At 40.6% G+C, this 25,419-nt stretch overlaps 1 protein-coding gene across 1 annotated transcript in view; it reads right to left on the bottom strand.

The window, feature by feature from the left end:
- LOC122800210 (lysosomal alpha-glucosidase-like) overlaps nucleotides 1-25,419 on the bottom strand; it is a 122,399-nt gene that overhangs the window by 92,573 nt on the left and 4,407 nt on the right. The window contains exon 2 of the mRNA XM_044069706.1: nucleotides 11,869-12,020. Coding sequence (XP_043925641.1) covers nucleotides 11,869-12,020 — 152 coding nt within the window. The remainder of the gene's footprint in view (nucleotides 1-11,868; nucleotides 12,021-25,419) is intronic.

Below are 25,419 nucleotides of genomic sequence, written 5' to 3'. Positions count from 1 at the left end.
AGACGTCAACCAGGTTTAGTAGGCATGATCTGCCCTTAACAAAGCCGAACTGGGTCGGGTCAAGTGTTTGGAGGTTCCCATTGTCTTTGTTAATGAGTTCCATGATGATGCGCTCCATAGCCTTGCAGACCAGGCTAGTCAGGCTTATGGGGCAATAGTTACCAGGGTCAATTGTGGCCCCTATTGTGGCCCCTCCTTTGTGGAGAGGAATACCCATTGCTGTGCACCATTCTATAGGCACGTAGCCTGTGGAGAGGCTGAGGTTGAACAGCGTGTTTAGGTGGGGGGTTAGTTTGTTCTGTAGTTCATGCAAGACGCAGCCTGGTCCCATTGATGCTGTGTTTTTGGCTTTTGAAAGGGCTGTTTTCACCTGTGCATCTGTGATTTTTGGGACACTACACTTTTCCGGTATTGTTGTGGGCCCTTTTGGGGGTGAAAGGGGGGTGAAGTTTGCACTGAATCTATCTGCCAGGATATTGGCAATATCAGTGGGTTCAGTATATTTTGTGCTATTTTGCACTAGCTCAGAGCATATCTGCGAGTTGCCACTTAGATTTTTGACATAGCTAAAGAAGGCTTTGTGGTTATCTTTCGAATCCTTGACTATTTTCCTTTCAAAGTTAGCTTTGGAGGATTTTATGAGGGACTTTACTTTCTTACTGATACTGATCAGGGATATCTTTCCTTCTTGGGATTTGCTTTTTTTCTTAACTAGTTTCCTCGTTCTATTGTATAGCCTGTTTATGGCAGGGGTCCACCAAACTGGTTTCCTTCTCTTAGAGGACTGAGTCTTGGTCTTGCTAGGGATGGCATGATCCATGCATCCTTGTAGGTGCTCATAGAGTGCATTTGTAAAGGTTTCTGCATCTTGGGAAGCATTATCCTTTAGCATGGGGGCTGTGAAACTTACCACCTCTGTCTTAAGTAAGGTGAAGTTTGTTTTAGAAAAGTTTTTTACTGTGATTTCCTTAGTTGGGGGTGGTGGTGGGGTGTGGACATCCAGAGTGATTAGTTTATGGTCTGATCTAACCAGTGACGGGTTGACCTCCGGTGTGGAACACCTGTCGCCCATGTTGGTGATGACCAGGTCCAACATGTTTTCACCTCTGGTAGGGGAGTATACCAGCTGATCCAGGGAGTTTGAGTTGATGAATTCCAGAAAGCGCTGGGCCTGGAAATTTATACTCGAGTAGTTTTCCCAGTGAATGGTAGGGCGGCACAGTGGTGCAGCGGTTAATGTTGTCGCCTCACAGCAAGAGGTTCTCCGGTTCGATTTTTGGCTGGGGTGCCTTCTGTGTGGAGTTTGCATGTTCTCCCTGTGTTCGCGTGGGTTTCCTCCGGTTTCCTCCCACATTCCAAAGACATGCATCTGGAGCATTTCTCTCCGGGCCTCCACTGAAAACAGGCTCTGTGGAACCTAGTCGGACTTTCCCGGTAAACAAATGATAAATAAATAAATAAAATAATTGAAATCACCCAATATCAGGGTGTTTGGTAGGACCTTCATGTTTTCCAGTGTCTCCAGAAAGGTGGAGTGGTGGTCCTGGGTCATGGAGGGTGATCTGTTGCAGGCCACAATTTGCATTGTAGATTTGCCCGATGTTAGCTGCACATGGATGATCTCAGAGGTATCATGCTGCGCCACTAACCTGGAGGTGTAGGTATCCTTGATGAATATGGATACACCCCCTCCTTTTGTGTTTCGGTCCGTGTTCTGTGGCCGAAATGTGTGGTATGAGTTGTAGCCCGGTAGTGCTGGGGTGCTCTCTGGAACCTTAAACCAGGTTTCAGTTACTGCACAGATGTCGACGTTCTCCATACTGAGGAGTGCTTCAAGTGCGTGCATTTTGAGGTTTAGACTTTTGGCGTTGAGTAGCATTACCCTCAGTTTTTCGTTACTTGTGCTATTTACGGTGGTGGGTTTGTCAGTTTTGAGCCTTGCCTAAAAAAGGCACTATGGGGGCAGCAAGAGCCTTGGCCAGTATTCGAAAGCCTATGGGTGACAGGTGCAAGCCATCTCTTGCGAAGCAACGCGGCTTGTTGAGCATGTCGTCCCAGGCTGGCAGACACTGGATCCCCTTTGAATGACACCAGAAGCTTAACCAATTGTTGAAATTGATCATTTTTTCTTTATACTGAGGTATCATTCTTGGTGTGGGCAGGATGCTACTCAGGGTCATACCAGCCTGGGCTGCATGATCAGAGAGCTCTTCCATTTCTTTTTTCATGTAGTCCAGGGAGGTCTGTCTCAGGTCATTCCCACCAACATGAACAATGAAAGAGTCATATTTGTGCTTGTTCTGGAGTGAACTGAGTGCTTGTGTTATGTGGCGGATTCTGGCTCCCGACAGGTAGTTATCAGTAACCTTCTGCTTGTCCAGCCCAGTGAGTGGGACGTTAGTGTGCCTGACTACAGAGTCACCTATTACTAGTGTGTTAGGTATGTTATTTTGCCTTAAGGGCTGTGATTGTGTGGCACACTGATTTTGTGCTTTATGTGTTGTCTGGTTTGTGACAGGAAGTGCAGGTTGTTTGGGTGTCTGCTTTGGAGGTCTCTGATGCTTTTGCAGGTTTTTATTTAGAGCCTCCGAGTATGATTTTGTGCATTTATGTGTATTTTTTGCCAGTGCTGTTTTAGTAGGTCTGTACTGGAGTTGTAGTGCAAGTGTTAACCTCCTCCTCTTGACTGTCTGTTCCAGTCTTGGGTGGAGGCAGCTTAGCTTCCAGTTTACCTGTATAATTGCATCTCTCGCATATGTTAGTGTTTTGTGGTAGGAGGAGAGGGTTGTCTGTGTACATGAGGCAGTTGTAACATTGCCTCAGGATACCCAGATTCACCAGCTGGACTGGAGAGTGCACCTAAAGTTGCCCTTTGGTCATGCCTGAATAGTAGGGTGAGCTGTTTAGTCGCTTGGTTGGTGAGGGGTGAATAAAGAGCCTTGCCCTGTTGGGCAATCAGTGTCAAGGTATATTAGTGCTTGCTACTAGGTCTGAGCAAGTACTGGGCTGTAAGATGCTTTTTGAGTGCTTAGGTTGAGAGTTAGACTAGTTTCAAGGGAAAAACTGAAGAGGACACTTAGTGGAGCCGGGAATAATTTAACCGGCACTGCCTGGTGCGCAAAACTGTGCAAACGCGATTTTTATAGTAGGGAAATGAAAGAGGGAGAAATTAGCCCAAAATGGCCAATAAACTACTAACTTCTGGGCTGGAACCACTCCTGCAGAGACAGATCGTTTGCTCAAAGCTCCCATCTCTAACAGGTGAGCAGAGAAACTTCTTTCTATCCAAGCAAGGTATGGGCAACTCAGAAACTAGTATCACAGCCCTGAATTCAGCACTAGCCTGAAAACTGGACTATACTAGCTTAGAAAGGCGGGAAACAATGATTTTTTTTTTTTGTTTTTTTGAAAAGATAAGGCAAAAACAGTAAAAAAAATACACTTAAAACAGCTTTAAACTAATACAAACAATCAGAAAAGGCTATCACACTTTAGTGTATAGCCTACAACAGTTAAACAAATTATTTAAAAAAAACAACTTTTTAAAAGTGCATGCAGTCAAATAAGTACAATATGTGAAAAAAACAAGCTTTTAAATCACAATAAACGCTGGAAAATCTGTGTTTAGGCAGAAAACAGTTAAGTACAGCAAGAAAGTACAGAAAATTGATACTTAATCACTCCAAAGTCTCTCTCCTAAGCTAGAAGGCTTGTATCAGTTTAAGGCTTTCTAGTGCTACCCAGTAGATTAGTTACAGGAAAGATGGGAAACAAGCGCAGATGTGGTCTTCTAAACCAGAAAGTTGAAAGAGACAGACAAACTGTCCAAATGGTCAAAGTACAATTTCTGGGCCAAGAACCTCTCGTGGTAGACAGGCTACCTAGTGCTTATCACTCCCACTGATAAGCTAGAAGGTTTTCCTCCAACACAGAAAGGCTTGGGGGGCTCAGAATCTTACAAAGAGTCCTGGAATACAGCAAATCTGTACCTGGACTAGACTAGTTACAGGAAAGGCGGGGAACAAGTACCAACATAGGCTTTTAAGCCAGCAAGTTGAAAGAGATACAAAACTGCCCAAATGGCCAAATAAACTACAATTTCTGGGCCAAAACTCACTCTTCCCGTGGAGGATAGGCTACATAGTGCTTACCACTCCCACTGATAAGCTAGAAGGCTTTCCTCCAACACAGAAAGGCTTGGGGGCTCAGAAGCTTACTAACAATCCTGGATACAGCAACTTTGTAACCGGACTAGGCTGGTTATAGGAAAGGCAGGAAACAGGCAAAAGTGCGGCTTTCCTCTGGAAAAGTGTGCTACAACAATTCAAAGACAAGTTGTACCACCGAGCTATTTGGGAAGTAAAGCAACAAAAATGTGCACCATCTTGTGTACATCTACTGATGTGTATTATGCAGCTTAATGTTCTGTCTGTGATTTGCACCTGGCTGTGTTTGCAGTACCCAGATGAATGTACAGCCAAGGATTTGTTTGGGGTACCGTGCAAGTTCTGCGTAATAGAATTTTTTTTGTTGAGATTGTATTCCATTTTTGTTAACATTTTTTTTTAAATTGAAGAGAGTTAGTAAATCATCACTGTATTACATTACATCGCCCATCTCTTCACGCTATCCCAAGAGTCTGAGCCTAAAACTGTTAATAGTTGCTGTTTTTTGTCCTGTGGGCAGTACGAGCAGCTAGTTAGTGCTGCAGGCTTTGATGCTGCTTTATTGTGTGTGAAGCCTGTCAGGAGTGGGGCGGGCACGTGCCAAGCCATGGACAGGGAGCCGCTTCATAAATCACAACCACCTGACCTATGTACTTCATACACAAGTGCAAATAAATGAGCCTGCTTGAATGGTAATCGGTATAGCACCACACACTTCATTCCAAGGGGAATTCAGGGCTGCTTTTGAGATGCTAGATAATGGGTTGACACATCGATTACCTCCAGACCTGCCACAGGAAGTCATACACATACAGTGGGACACATTAACATTATGCATTTAAAGACTGTGTTAAAAAGTAGCCAGTAGGTTAATTGGACAACTTTGATACTCTTATTTACAGTCATTGTTTAATGTGGAAAGTAGGATTAGCAGTTAAACAATATGTACAACTACTTTGTAAATTTAACCTGTGCAAACTAATTGTGTATGTGCTCTTAAGTGAGCTGTATGTGTTCTCCAAAGTGAGTTCGGGTGGTAGCTGAAAATGGCTTACCCACTAAGGTAAGTGCTAAATAAATCAGTCACACCTTTACTGCTAGTAGGCAAAAAGGATAGATGAGATTTTACATCCATTTCATTTTCTGGACACTAAAAAGTCAGGAATTTGAACGTGTGGCATTATTTCTTGGTGCCAAGATGGAGGAACAATGAGACAGAACTGAAAACATTTTAGAGGAGGCTCTAAAATTAGTTTATGAGAATTCTGCATACTTTTCTTCCAACCGTCGCTCTACCCGATTGGTCCTGGTTCAAGTGGCATTCCCTCCAAACTGCAACTACCCCTACAAACACTGCTTCATGAGATACACTGACTCCACAATCTCAAAATGGATAAAACAATTTATCCAAAAGTACTTAGGCATCTCAATCTCGCAGCTTCATCTTCTTTTTAAAATGACAATGCAAACGTACAACTAACCCTCAACTTACGCATTCCTGTAAAATTAAACACAACTTGGATAACACTTCACCACTACAACAGCCCAATACAATACTGACTTCTGAAAATGCTTGTGGTTATAAATCATCTACTTCAGTGTTTTTAATGCATAAATTCCCCCGTAACTAAAACATAGTCAATATTTTATGCTCTTCCACATATACAATATTTTAGAAATCCTAAAATATAATACAAGTGTGTGGGGGGTAAAAGAACTAAATCTAAAAAGAGCTTGAAAGAATAACCTACATCTGGTACTTACTATCTTGGTTGAAAGCTCACCAACGTTATATGTTCCTTTCTCTTTTTCCCTCCAAATTCTACACTTATTTTTCATAATTTATTTTAGTTTCTTTCTAACTACAATACTTGCTCATTATGCTGAGACGTGATTTGACACCCAGTCAAATTTGTTCTGGAAGCACTTGCAACGAACGTTCAACCAATCAGCCGTCCACAAGGAATCTGTGTTACATACGTTTGAACAGTTTTAAAAGGTCAGAGCTGTGTTCGTAGGACAAAAATAATACTGTGTTTTACTATGTAGCTGCATAAAAAATAAGGGAAGAGGTCTTTGCCATCCTAGAGTTGGTCTGTAGTATCGTGGAGTCTGCATAGCCTTTGATGACTCTTTCAAGAGTTTTTCATAGTATACTTGATGCCAGTTCTGCTAGTTTACAGCACCCCTGTGAGAAAGCCGTGGCTCCCCAGGGCACTGCGGCACACACTTTGGGAACCCTTGGCTTATGTCATAAGTGATAATTTAATAAAGATGTTTCTTGTTAAAAAAACAGATAAATATGACAACATGGCTTAATAGGTTCAGATTCCAATACATCCTCTGCCTTTGGAACAAACTTTCACTACACATCAAGTAGAGTATCACCCTTGCCACCTTCAAAGTAAATATTGCTAACTGGAGGGGCAGCCTCAAATTCTCCTACATTCTATTTTGCATTGTGCCCCTTCAGACTGCAGAGAACCTGAGTGTGGTTTATCAACAAAGTTTGTAAGGGCTTGCAGACTGATAGCCTAGTACTTGCCTGTAAACTTGTAAACATCTGACCTTGAGCACTGATTTTCTACACATTAGAATAATGGATCACGTAATGAAAGCTCACATTTAGTTGATCAGACCACCCAAGCTCATATCACAAAATGCGAGCATAACAAATCAGCTGCATGTGTTAGTGCTGTGATTCCCTAATGGGGCACTTATCTGAATAACCGCAAGTCATGGTAGCAGCCAAGAACATAGAGAACAGACAGATGGAAGTGAATATATTGCATTCAGTCTGGTGGCAAGATAGTCTAAGGATCTTATGGTTCAATGTCCACTTATGTACCTGTGCACACAGGCTGAAGTTATATGCTGAATGTATGAGTGTATAGAAGGTTTTTGGATTTGATACATCAGCCAATTTCAGGTTACCTGGGCAAGATAACCCACCAGTATTGGGATACTGCATCAGAGATCTAAGGCAGTACATTGGAAGTTATCAAAAATAAATAGCAAAATTATTCTGGTTGATATGGGACAATTGAATTAACACCAGATGACACACTGAATCAGGGATGATGTAAATCCCCCAAATGAAATAAAAGATATCAAATTTTATTCAATCATTCAGTTGAGCTCTTTCACCCACAATAATGAGACAGACTTCATCGGAATCGAATAACCTTCCAATGTTACTTTTTTATATATATACAACAAACTGTTACATAATTAATTACAAGTTTAGATTGTTTAAAGAGATCACAGTTAAAACTGCTCTAAAATATAACCTTGGACAAGAAAAACACATGTTCAATAAAAACACAAATATCCTATGAAAAACATATAGATGACATAAATAAGGGCACAAGCTGCTCCCATCACAATACCCTGAACCTGTTTATAATGTTTACCTTCAAAATATAGAAAATTGTTTTTTAAAACCAATTCCACAAGGTCTACTAATAATTTTATTTCTACTGAAAAATGGAAAGCACAACTAATTAATGCTTCACCAAACATCTCTAACCCTAATGAATATGAAATACTGGAATATAAGTCCACTAAGTCAATTGTTAAAAATCAATTTACTCATCCCATAAATTGTCCTTAATTTTACCAAGGTAGCCAAAGAGTCACTCAATAAATAAATGTTACATTTCCAAAACTGTTTAAGTTTCCTTTCTATACATGTATCAAGAGAGTAGGTTTTAGAACCCTGCGCTGCAACAGTAGGCCTAAATGAAAGATGTATTACATTCCTATGAACCTTGGGAATTCCAAATATGGAAGGAGTAATACGGAATGAAGAACTTAAACATTTATAAATATCCAGTTAGTATGTTCTGAATCAAACAATCATTAAGTATAAATCAATCATTTTATACACTATGTTTACTTCATTCTATGATGATAATATATATTTATTTAAATCCTGCAATACATTATATATTTCAATTATGTAATCAATGTTATCCATTATAACTAATCCGCAATCCTTATCTAGTTTCATAACTTCAATCGATGAGTCCCTACTAAGTTCATCCAATAATTTTCTTTCATCATTAATAAGGCTGGAAGTACATTTTAATTTTTTAATACATCTTCTTTCACAACTACTCTAGAATAGTTGAATTAAGGGATGGAGGAGAGATTGAAAATATTTTGTTTTCACAAACAACTTCCATTGTGTCATAAGTAACATCCCTTTCACTGAAATAACATTTAAGATTTAATTTCCTAGTAAATATCTTTAAATCTACCAAAGTTCTAGCCAAATCCCCAAGTGATCAAGGAACAAATGTGAACTTTTTATCTAATAGGTTAAAATGGTTATCAGTGATGGTGAAATGTCTGTAATTAAAAATTTTGAAAACATTTCTCAAATATATCACACCATCATCTGACACAATAGTTATTTCTACTACTAAATATAATAAATATTCTGACCTCTGCATTTTCTTCAACCACCTCCGCAGCCTCTGTTTTTGTATCCACCTCTTTTCATTGTTTGAATGTAATTGTGAAATTGTTGTTATGATTGTACCCAACCCACCTTCCCTTTCTGATTTGCTAAGCTCTGTGACCTCCACAGAGGAGGTAATTCTAAAGGGTCATCCAAGTCAACAGTAGTATTAGAACTCATGTGGTCTTCAGATATTAGTTGTTATAATACTACATTTGATTTAGATGACAAAAATGAGGAGTGGTTTATGAAGGACGTACTACAAACTACTACTGAACAATGGAACACAGGACTCATGTTTGCAAGGAGTCATAAATGGCAAGTCATATCTGAAAAGCATTTAACAGAATTCTTTGACTAGGTGTAGGTTCCCAGGCCTCAATACTATCACTGGCTTAACTAGCTCAGTGACATACAGAAAGAAAGCCCAGGCTATGTTGTAGGTAACCCAAATTCAAGTAGCAGCTCAGGTGTCTGTAGCAGCTGGCTAGGTTGGATAAGAATAAGCATTAATTGCTGGCTTATCCTTTCTTGGGGGATGACTGAGGCTGTAGCTTGCCATATGAGTGACACTTAAAGGGAGTACTAGGTGTTCACTTAATGGAGTTGCAAGCCAGGTGAGTTCATGCTGCTATAGGGTGCATTTTCACTATGGAGCCAAGGGGGGCACTTGTGTGCTTCTCTCTCAAGAAGCAGTGATTGCAGGCTTAGATGAACTACAAGGGTGGAGGGTAGGCTAAGCCCCAGAACCAACAAGGTGGCCTACTCCCTATCACCTAAATCTCACCTAGGAATGGAGTGCTCATAGGGATTCCCATGCATCATGAATGAATAGGCCAAGGGACTCTTGCCAGCCTGAGAATACCCAGCTCCTGTTCTGCTGGAAGAAATGGGCCAGTTGGGTGAAGTTAGGAGAACCATCTAGCAAGCTCCTGGGGGAGCAAAAATAACTATCACTGGCTTTTCTTTGGTATGTAACATTAAATCAGCAAACATATATAGTTATACATGCCACTCGAAATACATTAGCAAGCTGTAGAATAAAATATTGTCTTCTTTAAGGTGAATCTTGGACAAATGAGTATTTAAACTTGCAGTAAAAGAACATTTCTTTAAACAACGGACTTGGTGTAACTTGATGTACTCCTATCCAGGCAGTGCTTAGGTAATGCCTTTATAAATTCCTTTATTACAATAATTTCAATACCATGTCAGTCCTAACGCTACATGTTTGCATCTAAATGCTGCTTTCATTTTCAAAATTAAATTTCTGCTGTAACGTTATCAGTTAAGAAGGTGTTCAATAACTGGATGGTCAACTGCCAATAACCAGGCAACTTGAATGCAGATAAATTACTTAATATGCAAGATAACACCAAAGGAATTATAACTGGTACTCCTACCCTGTAGTGACAAACCCTAAATACTAACACCCAGCTGCTATTGCATGCATTACCAAGGCAATGTCGAAAGGAATATAACCTACCAGAGTCACAACCTAAAAAGGATGACAGATCAAATTGCTGGCCAAAACCAGTTCCAGAAGGTGATGACTAAAAAGTTCTGCATTCCAAGATGAATGACTGACCAGACGATTGACCAGAAAGGGAAAGACAATCAGATTTATTCAACACCATTAAGTGACAGAGATGCTAGGCACTACAGACTCCATAGCAAAGGGCACTTACAAATTCTAGTTATATTAGTCAGTTTCAAAATGAGCCAGGAAAAAGAGATACTTTCACGAAAACTGAAGACATTTCTTTCACAGGCTAAATGTAGTGAGAAAGGAGTATATTTTTAAGAAATAGCACATATAGTACCAAATCCAGCTATGGAAAAGTAGGCATCACTGCTAGTGGCAAAGTGTAAGCTATTACAATTAGCAGATCACAACTGGATGAGTTGCATCTCATCATTCTTGGTTTCTCACAGTCATTGTCATGACTATTTCTACTGCAGTGTCAACAATAACTCACAGTTTTTTGGAGCTTTCACTTTTCTCAATGGCTAAATAGTGGAGCTACTATTTATAAGTAAGGGAAGTGTAGAGATGAAACTCCCACCAGAGGTGCCGCCCCCTGCAAAAGTGCCTTTGATTGCATCCCTGTAGGTCAATAGAGCTTGTCCTGCTGGCTTATGCCCCTTGTGGAAGCGAGAGACAGCCTACTGATGCCATTAACTGCATGACCACTTATATGGGCTACTAACTAAGCATGTGCAGGGAGGCTAGGGCATAAAGTATAACCTCTGTCCCTCCATACAAGGAGGCTAGAGCATAAAGAATAATCCCTGTCCCTCCACACAGATACTGGCCTCACTTCCAATCTACCTGCCCTCTGACCCTAATGAATAAATAAGCTGTGGGGCTCTCACCAAGGGGAACAAAAGGGTCAGCAGTGTGACCAGGGAGGGAGAGCTAGATGGTTAGTGGAGCAGCAGAGCAAAATAAATGTTTGGGTGGGGGTTATATATGCACAATTCATATTTGTGAAATATGGGTGTCCATGTACCAGCTAGGATTGCAAGTTTAACAACAGACACTGAGGAAAAAAAGTAATAAACAGTGCCTGTTTTGTTCATGCATTCTTCAATGTTTAGTGCAAATACACAACAGTTACAAAGGAAACATATGACAGCTGCTACCCACTCTGAAGCCTGCAAGACCTATGGCACGTAATGAATCAGTCTGGTTTATGAGGTCTTATAACACAATCAACATCTAATAAAACACGTCTTCTGCTGCTACAATTCTTCCTGGGAGCGGGATTCTACAATTCCATTACATCCACATGCTGTTTTACTACCTGATATTTTTCTTACATCATACCTAAAATTACACATTTTTAATATGCTTCCGTACCAGCAGAACAGTCATACGCAAGTAAACCATTTTATTAATGTATAAGTCTTTCTGTTCAAGTGAAAGATCCACCAAGAAAACTGGCAGCTAAAATAGCTGAATATTTAGAGAGCTGTATAGCCTAAAAACATGTTTTTTCATCATTCATCTTTAATCATCTGATTGTTAATGGCATTCTTGAACAAACAGTAATGCATAGACCAATAAAGAAAATGTTCATCTCCCCAATACTTGGAGAGCACAAGCCATATCTTTAGTACAGAAGGACAGTCCTCATGCCAGCAAGCACAGCAGACTGGCAGAATGTCCCTTATGGTGGTCAGGGTAATGTTTTCTAAATATCCACACTTTGCAACAACAGGATGAAGTGTTACCTGGCTATGAAAGTCGTTGTGATTTCTCATAAAGGGATAAAATGCTCCCAGCTGAGACCAACGAACGCAGAGCTCTTCTGTTGTATTGCCAGCAAATCCACAGATATCTGCCCCAACAAGAGGTATCCCAAACATGTTAAACAGCATCACCGCTAGGGAACACAAAATTGTAAGATAAAAACAAGTGCAGCATTAGGAAAGCATGTTCATATAATCAGCATATGTACAGTAATTAGAAAAAACACAAAATGCATTTCTGCTTACACTAAACCTATAAATTAATCATTTGTCAAAAATGAAAGATGCATGCCTTCAGAAACAGACAACAGCCACTTACTTGCAGGGGTCTTAAAAGACAAGTACTGTTTATACTGTAGTTTAAGATTTGACAGAGGTAATATTGAATCAGTTCACTTTACCTACTGACATTATTCATTCACTCATTCATTATTTGCTGCTTGGGAAACCATTAATCGTTGCTGTTTTTGCTAAAGAATTTGTCCATTCTTACCTATGTGCATAATGCTACCCAGGTAAAACTGCACTTTCCAGAAACTAGAAGGTAGATGCTATGGGAATCAAAGCAAAGCCAAGTGGAACTGTAATGCTCCCATATGGTGTGTTATTCTACTTTCGGTCCTCTAATCAAGCTTAACCACTGTTCTATTCTTGTTGCTTCTTTACTTTAAACATATTATCTCATGGCTTTTCCCAGTAGCCATCTGCTTCTCCAAACATCACACTTATCTCCCTTCTGCATATATTTGGGTTCACATGCCTGAGGCCAATGGCTGCTGTCTAAACTACAATATGAGAAGTACTTGGCAGGTAACACAACAGAGGAGAGAAGGGACAGAGATCTCAGGACTGACATCCTTGAGTCAGACATAAAATACCTGTTCCTTTTACTCTATGAGGATTGACATTTCTTTACGTGTTCAGCCTTATTTCAAACCTTGCAATGAATGGTACACATCCAACTGGCCAACCTTCTAAAAAGGCTCAGTTAAAGCACATGATATGACGACTTTGCTTTCTCAGTCACTGTGGAAAAAACATGGAACAAGCTGCTCAGAAAAATTAGACAAAATTCTAATAAACTAGGCTTTCAGCAGGCTGTTTTTAAGCATTTATGAATAACTGATCTGTTAAGTGTGACACAGCATTAATTAATATACCTCTTAAATTAATCTTCAAAGACCCTGCTGTAAGCTGCATGAACCTGATTTCTCTGTGTGAATAATGATACCTGTATTTCACCATGTCCTGTTGTTTCTTCTTTCCTTTTCATATCCCATTTCTTGTCCACACTCCCAACATATCCTAATTCCCACTGTTGAACAAACACTGCAGTTACTGCCTCTTTCATGCATTACAGTAGCTATCATGCTTTGTCTCTTCCCAGTCAGATGTGAACTACTTTCCTTTTTTCCTCATTTCTTTACCATTCTTTCCAGTCACTGCTTCCACACACTTGCTGTCTCCTCAACTTGTGGCTCCTCCACCTTCTGTGCTTAACTCCTCCTCTTTGTTTACACTCTATTACTTCTGCATACTTCGCTCTCCTTCTCCTCATACCTTCCCTACTATCCCTTCTATCTTACTAGGACCTACATGAATGAAACCAAGTTTGTCTTTGTGTACATTCTGTACGTACTTCATACAGTGCAAAGTTTACATAAATACTGCAAACCTCCTCATGACACACAGTTTCAAGCCTATCAAGTTACACATATCCTATCCTTTGCAGATGTACTGGATTTGTGAAGTTGCACTGTCATTTATTTCTAAACGCATTCTGCTGTAATCATTTTCAGGGGTTGTTCTGAATTCTGTATGCACCTGTATTTTTCTTTTCATCTGGAAGTTCCACTAAGAAATGATGGATAAGTAAAGTTGTACAATGATGCAGTCTTATCAGCACATCTCCAAGAAATCCTAAGCCTATATTAAAAATTTTAGAGCCCTATCGGGGGGGGTTCTGTAATCCCACAGCTATGAACAATGAAAAAGGTGTGTATACCATGCTACCAAAATAAACCAATAACCTAGTTTGTAATTATTATGATCAAAAAGTTCCAAATATTGCGGATGAAAGCGCTTAACAATTTATATTTATTTATTTATTAAAGTTTGCCTGGATAGATTAGAGGTCTGAAGCCTGAAAGTATTGCTTGACTGTCTTTGCCATTTGTTTGTTTCTTATTACGTGGACCTGTTCTAGGTTAATCCCACAGCTATCTTAACACTTCAGAGAGAACATTATTTTGAGAAACTTAATCCCTCCACTCTCATAGATTCATAGGTAGGTACTAGGCTATCGGCCCAAGGGCCTACGTAAGCCTAGCCAACAAGGTTCCTTGGCTTACACCACCCAAGAAAGTTATTTTCCTGTGCTACTGTCGAACAGAGACACAGAAGAGATCCCCGGGGTGTATTTCCTATTTCCCATCCACTCATCAAGATTATTCTTGATGAGTGCTAATGAAGAACTTTGCTTGACATAGATGGGTAGCCTGTTCCAGCGTATGGAAAGTCTCTGGGACAGGAATCTATCCCTCCAGCATGTCCTGTTTATTGTGGTGACAAGGTTTAGGTACCTAGAGCGTATAGCTCAGAGGGATTGGGATTTCTTTAGGTGTAGCATGTCCAACAGCTCTAGGTTTCACATAGCTTTATATGTTAGGCAGAGATCACCTCGGAATAGGCGATATGCTACAGAGTAAAGCTGGAATTTTTTGAGACGGTCAGTGTAGGGTATTTGTTTGAGGCCAGTAAATCTTTTTGTGAGGTACTTCTGTGGCCTTTCCAGCTGCTGCAGATGTCTTGTGAGGTACATTCCAAAAGGGGCATTGTACTCTATAATGGGTCTGAGTGCCAAGTAGAGAGGAACAATGACCTCTTTTTTCCTGGATGAGATCCCTTTTATGATGAGATGTGTGAAGTGGAAGGACTTCCTGACTACTGTGGCGATTTGACTATCAAAGGAGAGACTACTGTCCACCTGGGTCCCAAGGTCTCTTATCACAAATTCGGTGTTAAGTAGATTGCTGCCTATGTGGTAGTTCATGGGTACAGAGTTTTTACCAAAGGGGATGACACTGCACTTTTTGGCATTGAGCTTGAGGCCATGGCTCTGACACCAGGCATCTGTCTCAGCAAGGCCCTTCTGTAGGATGTCCACATCATTTGGGGACTTGACTATGGCTCCTAGTTTGCAGTCATCTGTGAAATTCGTTAGCCAGAGGCCTTCTGTGTTAGCCTGTACTTCAGAGGAGTAGATACCATACAGGAGAGGCCCCAGGACAGTACCCTGTGGTACTCCACTTGTCACTGATTTGAGGTCAGATTTGGAGTCTGCAACTTTTACAGTGTGGGTTCTGTCAGTGAGCCAGTTGGCAACCCATCTTGTGATGTAGGGATGTATACCTAGTTTAATGAGTTTAGCTATAATTCCAGAATGGGGAATGGTGTCAAAAGCCTTGGCGTGGTCAAGATAGGCTGTGTGAACCACCTTACCCTCATCTACGGCTTTGGTGACTGCCTCAAAAAGAAAGATTCAGATCAGGGAGGCATGATCTGCCTTTCACAAACCCGAACTGGATGGGATCCAGAGTTTGGAGGTTACCAATGTCTTTGTTTATGTGTTCCATGATGATACATTCCATGGCCTTGCAGACCAGGCTCATCAGGCTAATAGGGCGATAGTTCCCAGGATCAGTGGTGGCTCCCCCTTTGTGGAGTGGGATAACTGTTGCTGTGTGCCATTCAGTGGGCACAAAGCCTGATGCGAGGCTATTATTGAACATGGTGCTTAAGTGGGGAGCCAGTTCGTTCTGAAGTTTGTGTAAAATGCAGCCTGGGATGTTGTCCGGTCCCATGGATGCTGTGTTTTTGACTTTAGAGAGTGCAGCTTTTACTTGCATAGTTGTGATTACAGGGACTCTGCATTCTTCCTGTATAGATATGGGCCCTTTAGGGGGTGAAGGGGGTAAAGTTAGCTCTGAACCTATCTGCCAGGATGTTGGCAATATCAGATGGTTCTGTAATTTTCGTGCTGTTGTGCTGTAACTCAGAGCAGATCTATCTTCTACTGGTCCTGGACTGAAATGGACTCAACATCATCACAAACAGGAATTGAATTAATGTGCCATCAGACAGGCAACTATTACTGTTGCTTAAAAAGTATCCTGATGCCAAGTTGTGACTAATTGCTGGGTAGGAAGTCTGGATTCTGCAAATAAAAATTACTGCAAAAATACTTCTGGCAATCTACAAAGCAAGATTTTTGTGTATGTATTTGTGCAAGAGTCCAGCCCCTTTACAACCACCACGAGGATTGGAAATCCACCAAGCTAGCTACTATATATAAACTCCACAGGTGGTAAAAAGTCATTATCACTGAAAGTGGTTTTCAGAGATACTGACTTGCATTATTCAGAGTCAGATTAAAAGCTGTTGTACAGCTTCCGTATACCTATCTATATAAATATACATATCTGAATGTGTATGTATATATTTAAAGAAATGGTACATGGCAAAGCAAATGTTTTCAGAGGGAGAAATGTGACAGAATGAGTGAAGGCTACAAATGTCTGTCAGTAAAACACAGAGAAGGCTGTGGTGAGCTGGAGTAAATGTTAACTGTGTTTTTCTGTCTCAGCAAAATTTGTAAATAAAGCTGAAATTACTTCCAGTGAGCTTGCAGTGTATAAAATGTTAACTGTAGGCATTTGTGTTCAGTAAAAATGCAGCAGAGCTGTTAAGGGGTGAAACTGTTTTCAAAATATACATACTTTGCAATGCTTATTAGTGCCCCTTGAAATGCTATTTCAACTTTGCCCAGCATTACATGATTGTGGAAACTGGAAAGTACCACTGTGTAAGTAAAGTTACCATAACAGTAGTTATTTGAATGATCACTGCTGCAGTAGCCTTAGCTATATGGGATTACATCCTACCAAGGCTATAACAGCTAGCCAGCTTCCAAAGCTTCAAGGCACCTTCCATTAGCCCAAACTATTAGGCAGCTCGAGCTGAGCTGACTAAGAGACAAGTTTGGTTGCCAAGCCCTTCAGAGATTTCCTACCAACAGAGAGAGGGAGGCTGAGTCCTGAAAGGGCGATGCTAGAAAGAACAAAAAAATAAATAATTAAATAACTATACCCTGGCATAAACAACAAACCAAAAAAAAAAAAAACTTTCAAAAGCATTTTGACGCACTGAAAAAGGAGAATCCATAGGCAGGCATGCTGAGGTGACCGATAAATTAACCTTGATTGAGGGATAAGAAAGGCCATAAGACAGTAACTTGCACAAATGTTGTATAACCAGATAATAACTAGCACTGAATGGGTGCTGGTTATGTTGCTGGCACTGACTAGAAAACCTTTTCTATTTGTTAATATATGAATTTTCTAGTAGCAGGCTGTTTTGTCTCCATTAGTACCTGCACATCCTCAGTAAACAGGCACCTAAAAGGAATCAAGACCTTATCATCCAGGCAGACAAGTGAAGTTGATTGGTGTCAGAGTCTATCAAACATCCCTGTTTTTGTGTGAGCAGATCCAGTCTGCAAAGAAGCTTGTTGTAATTGCTCCTGGACATTTTCAAAAGAAGGGAGAAAGTACAGTTATGTAAAATCTTACCATAAGAGTAAATGTGCTTCTCATCTCTGCTGCAATATGCCTTACTCTAGAGATCCCCTTCCAAGGACAGCCCAATGTCTGGCCAGTAAACCCGAGCCTTCTGTACTTACAGGTGCCATATGTCACACGTGCACTCCCTGCAGTAGGCATAGGACATAAAGGTGGCATATGCACACACATACTCAGAGCTGAAAAAGCCCTATGAGGAACAGAATGTCACTAGGGACAAGGATGGTACATCCATATGTCACTATTAAGCCCTATGTCATGCACGGGGAGCATACATGTGACAAACGGCATACCCATTACAACCTAAAGGCTTTGTTATATTGGCCGGATGTCAGGCTGCTCTTGGCAGAGGATCCCTGTTATAAACAGTACTGTGACAGTCACATGGAAGGACATCAGCCATGAAAACCTGAAGCTCAAAATCTCTCTTAGCTAAAGTGTGGACTAAAACAAAAATAGTCTTCCAAGTACAATGTTGTAAGGAAGCATGAACAGCAGGGTCAAAAGGAGACGAGCCAATATTTCAAGAAAAAAAATGAGGTCCCAGGAAGGTGGGATTGGCTTCCTTGGAGACCTGATATGAAGAAAACCTTTAAAAAAATTACTAGACCTCAAATTTAGAGGCTAGAGAAGGAGTCAAGGGCAGGCAAGCAGTAACTGCTGACCAGTGAGCTTTAACTAAAGAGTATGCTAACACAGCATGAAGCAGATGACATAAATAACAGAGAACCATAAGAAACTGCACAGATAGGGGATCCTGGTTTCAGCAGAGGCACCAGACAGAAAATCTTTTCCATTTAGACAAATATGGTTTCCTGGCCTCCTGCAGGATCTGAAGTACGTCCTCAGAAAAGAGGTGCTTAACAGGGATCAAAACCCTGTCACTCACAACCATCAGTTGAAGAGTGGGCAAGTGAAGATGGATAAGACACTCCTTGTCTTGTGTGACAAGGTCCACCCAGTGAGGTAACTTGTGGTGATTGCCCCTGGCCAAATTTGAAAGAAGGAGGAACCAATGCAGTCTGGACCAAAAGGGAGTCATTATCAAGATTATGGGGGAAGTCTTGTCTGATTTTGTGCAAGATGCTCGGAGGCAGAGGAAGGGGAGGGAAACTGTACAGAAATATCCCCTTCCAAAAAAAGACAGGGTTATCCACTTTCCAAGCCAGAGGATTGGGAATCCGGAACAGAATAGAGGAAGTTATCTGTTCAGAGAGGAGGCAAAAAGATCTACCTGAGGAATATCCCAGTAATGGGCTATGTCCAGGAACACATCTCTGTGAAGTCCATTTATATGTTTGTGTGCTGGACCTGCTCAAGGAGTCTGCCACTAGATTGTGCTCCAAGGCAATGGAAAATTGCCTGAAGAATCACTTGATACTGGACAACTAGATCCCAGACCTGAAGAGCTAGTCTGTAAAGAAGGTAGGGCCTTGTACCCCTTGCTTGTTGACATACCACATCACCATAGTATTGTCTGTGAAAACTTTGAGCGGTCTGGGATGAAATACAGAACAAAAAGCCTGACAAGCTAGAAGCAGGGTCCTCACCTCTTTTATACTGATGTGGTCTGGCCTCTGATAAGGAGGCCCAACACCCTGAACCTTGAAAGAGCTAAAGGAGGCCCCCCCATCCCCTGTCTGAGGCATCTGAAAAGAGCTCTTGAGCCAGGGATGTTGCCTGGAAAGAAATCCTTGGGTTAAGACAGAGTTGATGAATCCACCATTGAAGCTTGAGCTTGACACAAGAAAGGAAGAAAACTGGGAAGTCCAGTTGGTGGCCCTGTTGAAGTCACACTGAGTTGAGGTATCACTGTAGCTTTCTGATATGTAACTGACCAAAGGAAGCACGGGAATGGTGGAAGCCATGAAAAAAAGGGTCCTGACAAAGTTTATGATAAAAAAAGGTTGGCAGATAGAACACTGTGTATGATCATGGGAAGCACCCAAACAAAAGAGGTACTGGTCATGATGGTCTTTATGGAGAATCTGCCTCCCATACTGACACTTTCCCTTTCTGAATGACATGAAACCAGTCAATACTAAAGAAAAGAAGACAAGGTAAAACTCCATTGGGGCACTTATCTGAAAAAATGTCTCCATAACCAGCACAGAAGAAAGGCTTTAGACCAACATACAATGATGGCATTCGGACTGGAAGCAAAGAAGTTTCGAGTGTATGCATCCAGACATTACCGTTATGCCCACACCTTGTGAAGGGAGTATACATATGGTGCCTCTAAGTACTACAGGCTTAGGTATACTGGCCAGATGATGAACTATCCTTGACAGGAAATCCATTCACCTAGGAATACTGCAACAGTGAGATGGCAGGACATCTATGGTTGCTTTGGCCAGAAGGGAGTCACCACAATGATCTTGGGGGATTCCTTCTAAATCTTCAGAAGTACTCTGGATATTAGTGGAAAGGGTGCAAAAGCATAAAGGAACATTCCTGAAAGAGGAAAAGAAGAGGCATCTGTTTTCCAGGCCTTCTTGCATGGAGTCATGGAGCAGTATCTTGCCAGTTGATTGTTCAGACAGGAAGCAAAGAGGTCTACTTGAGGAAGTACCCACATAGGATCATAGGAGGTTACTAGGCTAATGGTCCTAGAGCCTTTTTTCAGCCTAGCCGTATATGCCCAATTTTCCAAATTATCAATGCCTACAGGTTAGAATGGCTTTGGTATATGCCTGTAACTTAGAGCGTCTACAAACTGCCTCTGTCCATAAGGACCACAAGCAACAAGACAGGGGTGAATTTGCAATTTTCAGTCCATTGGTCCAAAACTGCATTTGAATAGGCTTAGGGAACAGTGCTGTTTTACATGAATGGGGAGTCTGTTCCAGAGAGGGGGTAATCTCTCAGACACATACCTGTCCCTCCAACATGTTTTGTTTATGTTACAGACAAGGTTCAGATCATTAGACCTGTTAATTCTAGTGCTCTTTGTTTTGCAAATGTATAGCAAATCCATCAGGGTTGGATCAGAGAATGCCTTGTAGGTCAGGCATAGATCACTTCTTGGTAGTCTGTAAAAGACCAAGTGCAGGCACATGGCTTTGAGGCAGTCCTCTAGGACATATTATTTACATCCTGTATTCTTTTAGTGAGGAACCTCTGTGGCTGCCCCATTTGTTGCAAATGCCAGGTAAGGTACACGCTTGAAGGGTGCATTGTACTCAATTACTTGTCTAATGAGGGGGGAGTATAATGGGACTATGATCTCATCTTGTTAGAAATGGATGATATGCTCTTACTTATAAGGTGAGCCACATACAAGAATTTTCTCACTATTATGGACATATGGTGATCAAAGTTAACCTCAGGTCCAAGTCTGTTACCACTGGGTCTGCTCTTAGGGGAGTGTTATCAATGAAGCAATTTGCTAGGATGGTCATCTTCCCAAAGGGTATAATTATGGGGGAGGGGGATTTGCATTGAGCTTTAGGCTGTGGCTCTGGCATGAGTTATTTGTCTGTGTCAGACTTCCTGGGGATATCTACATCAATGGGGAATTTAAAAACTGCAACCAGCTTGCAGTTGTCAGCAAATTTAGTCAGCCAAAGGCCCTCTACATTTGCCTTGACCTCACAGAAGTATATTCCAATCAGGAGAGGTCCCAGTACCAAGCCCTGTCTGACACTACTAGTAACAGGCCTCTTGCTGGAGGTGGATTTCCTCACCCCAACTTCATGCGTCCAATCTATGAGCCATTGGGTGACATTGGGACTTATGCCTAAATTTGCAAGCTTGTCTATAATATCTGAATGTGGTATTGTGTCAAATGCCTTTCCCAGGCCAATGTAGGCAGTATGTATTGTTTTGCCCATGTCCATGGCTCTAGTGACCTACTTGAAGTCCACCAAGTTTAGTAGGCATGCTGCCCTTGACAAAACTGAACTGTGATGGAGCCAGTGTTTGAAAATTTCCTGCGTCTTTGTTTATCAGGCTCACAATAATTCTTTCCATGGCCTTGCATATAAGACTAGTCAAACTTATGGCTCTGTAGTTCCCTGGATTTGTTGATAGTCCACCGTTATGTATAGGGATGACAGATGCAGTCTTCCATTCCCTAAGGATGAAGCCTGTCTGGACACTGTGGTTGACTAGAGATTCTAGTGGGCCTGAGAGATCATGTTTCAAGCTATTTAGGAGGCATTAAGGGGTCCGAATGGTGTGATAAGTCAGCAAGCAATGGAGAGTAGTCTTGGTGAGTACCTTCACAAGGTAGAACCTGTTTTTCACAAAATCTTACCAAGACAACACTGATATATAGAATGTATTTGATATAGCATATATCAAGGACAGAAGTAGGTTAAAAATAAAAAAAGATAGTTGGGTGCACATTACCCAGGATAACAATGTGCCCAATCCTGGTAGGTGCACTGGTGCCAGGACTGGAAAAAAATGACATTGCAGAATCCTCAAGACACGACACAGAAACATTCCTACAATGGGGCCAGGCCAGGCCCAGGTGCAGAAGGATGTAACAGTCCACAAAAAGCACAAAAACTAATAGGGCAAAAAATAGCCATAAAGACAGAGTGAACTATTGAGGCTAAAGAAATTATGTACTGTTACTATTATGCAAAAAGCCCAGAATTTCCAGACAGAAGAGATAGACAAAAAGATTAAGAGAGAAATTAGAGAAAAGAAAAATACTTCCACAAGAAAAAATGTCAGAAGCTTCAAATAAAAATTTGTGTTCATTAATACAACAGATTTATGAAAAGCATTATACAGATCAAGAAACATTGAGCTGTTTGGAAAAAAAAGCGACTGAGGACATGTGAAAATATAAAGAACAAAATCCACAGACTTTTGAAAGGTATAAAAAAGAAATATGGATAAGGGAAAGAGAGAGATTTGATATGGTGCAATATTTATGCAAAGGAGAAACCTAAATTAATCAACATAAAAAAGGCAGCCCCAAAAATATTCAAGGAGAAATATAGGCAAAGGCATCCAGATATGGTAAAATTCACAATAAAAAACTAAGATCACAAAGAGGGAAATTAGAACATATGATTAGTAAAGTAAAAGTTAAAAAATAGAAAATGAAGTTATGGAATACTTGCAAAGTGAAGGATTTAATGCAGAAAGTCTAACACAGGTTACATCACAGCTTGATGAAACAAGTCCCGAAAGTAAGGAGAAACACAAGGAGCAGGAGACATGTGAAGAAGAAATATGGTCATGGGAAAGAAAAAGAAGAGATTTAATATGGTGCAATATTTATGCACAGGAGAACACAAAATTAATCAATACAAAAAGAGCAGCACCAAAGATATTTGAAGAGAAATACATGCAAAGGAATCCAGACATGGAAATGTTTGCAATACAAAAAAGTAAAAAAAAAAACAAAGAAGAAAAGTAGAAAAGAGGATTAGTAATAGAGAAGTTAAATAGAAACTGAGGTTATGGAGTACCTGCAAAGTGAAGGATTTAGTGCAGAAAATCTAACTCAGATAACATCACAGCAGGGTAAAGCAATGGATCCCCAAATTAAGCAGAAACCAGTGGAAAAGGAAACATCTGATCAGTTGCCATATGAAGATACTTTGGAGCCTTTCATAGGAAACCAATATAAACGTTTGGTTGAAGTTGCACAGCAAGAAAAGGAATAAGAAATTGTGGCAACACTGATGCAGTCAATGTTGTGGAGTGATAGGCCAGTTGTTGTTGTGTCTTTCGGCTTTTCCCAGTTAGGGGTCGCCACAGCGGAACTCCGGTCCACTAATGATTGGCAGTAGATTTTTACATGCCGAGTTGCCGGCCCTGACGCACAACCTTTAATGAAGGTATGCCCATTCACGCATGTCTCTACATAGAAGACGCTCTAGCTGAGAATCGAGCAGGACAACATCTTACTGTGAGGTGACAACGCTACCGCAGCACCACTACCACAGTCTTGTTGAGTGATAGGCCAGTGATACCCCATATGAAACAGCAATGGATAACACAGGATGAAACTGAAGAGAATGTGGCACAGGAAGATGCTCTGGAACTTTCTATAGAATGCCTGAAGGAAATGGAGAAAAGAATGTGCCCTCAGTTTAGAAAAAAAATGATCTAAGAGAAAAGTTGCTTAATTTAATTGAAATGGACAGATATATTAAGATCAATGAAAGAAATAGACTAGAGAAAGTAAATAAAACCCCAAAAATTAGAAGTTTGATATAACAAATGAACACAGTAATTAGGAATTTCCATAAAGATTCATGTGATATAACAGAAGTAAATAGGATATATTACTGTGCAGCTAAATTAATAACATATAGAATTCTACTACAAGAACACAGGATAGTAAGGGAAAGGAAGGGGAGAAATCAAATGCAATCATGGAAATATCAAATAGAGAAAACTAGAAAGCAATTAAGAAGGAAGTGCCACTGTTAGAAGAGTATATACAGTGGATATAAAAATTATACACACCCCTGTTAAAATGCCAGTTTTTTGTGATATAAAAAAATGTGACCACAATAAATCACTTCAAGACTTTTTCCACCTTTAATGTGACCTATAACCTGTACAATTCAGTTGAAAAACAAATAAATCTCTTAGGGGGAAAAATATAAAAAATAAAAAACGTACAATAAGCTGGTTGCATAAGTGTGCACACCTTTAAACTAATACTTTGTTGAAGCACCTTTTGATTTAATTACAGCACTCAGTCTTCTTGGGTAGGAGTCTATCAGAATGGCATATCTTGACTTAGCAATATTTGCCCACTCTTCCTTGCAAAAGCACTCCAAATCTGTTAGATTGCAAGAGTATCTCTTGTGCACAGCCCTCTTCAGGTCACCCCACAGATTTTCTATTGGATTTGGGTCTGGCTGGGCCATTCCAAAACTTTAATTTCCTTCTGGTGAAGGCATTCTTTTGTTGATTTGGACATATGCTTCGGGTCGTTGTCATGTTGAAAAGTGAAATTCCACTTCATCTTCAGCTTTCTAGCAGATGCCTGAAGGTGTTGGGACAAAAGTGACTGGTATTTGGAACTGTTCATAATTCCCTTCACCTTGACTAAAGCCCCAGTTCCAGCTAAAGAAAAGCAAACCCAAAGCATGATACTGCCACCACCATGCTTCACCTTTGGGATGGTGTTCTTCTGGTGATGTGAAGTGTTGTTCTTGCGCCAAACATTCCTTTTGCAATTGTGGCTAAAAAGTTCAGACTTGGTCTCATGAGACCATAGCACATTTTCCCACATGCTTTTGAGAGACGTGATGTATTGTTTTGCAAATTTTAGCTAGGACTGGATGTTTTTCTGTGCAAGAAAAGGCTTCCGTCTTGCAACCCTACCCCATAGCCCAGACATATGGAGAATACGGGAGATTGTTGTCACATGTAGTGCACAACCAGTACTTGCCAGAAATTCCTGTAGCTCCTTCAGTGTTGCTGTAGGTCTCTTGGCAGCCTCCCTGACCAGCTTTCATCTTGTCTTTTCATCAATTTTGGAGAGACGTCCAGTTCTTTGAGACATCAATGTTGTCCCATATTTTCTTCACTTTGTGATGACTGTCTTCACTGTGTTCCATGGTATATCCAATGAAATTTGTTTGTACCCTTCTCCTGACTTGATACCTTTCAACAATGAGATACCTTTGATGCTTTGTAAGCTCTCTGCAAACCATGGCTTTTGTTGTAGCAGGCAACTGAGTAAATGTCAAGAAAATCCTACTAGGACAGCTGAACTTTATTTGGGGTTAATCAGAGTCTCTTTAATTGATGGCTGGTGTGTACCTTAGAAGACTGAATGCTGTAATTAAATCAAAATGTGCTTCAACAAAGTATTAGTTTAAGGGTTTGCACACTTATGCAACCTGCTTATTGTACGTTTTTTATTTTCTTTTATTTTTTCCCCTAACAGATTTGTTTGGTGGGTGGG

Source organism: Protopterus annectens, chromosome 4.part0 (genome assembly GCF_019279795.1).
Source record: "Protopterus annectens isolate FY-2018-M chromosome 4.part0, PAN1.0, whole genome shotgun sequence".
Classification (NCBI taxonomy): domain Eukaryota; kingdom Metazoa; phylum Chordata; order Ceratodontiformes; family Protopteridae; genus Protopterus; species Protopterus annectens.
Note: the sequence above shows the minus strand (reverse complement) of the source record. Positions and strands in the feature narration are given on the sequence as shown.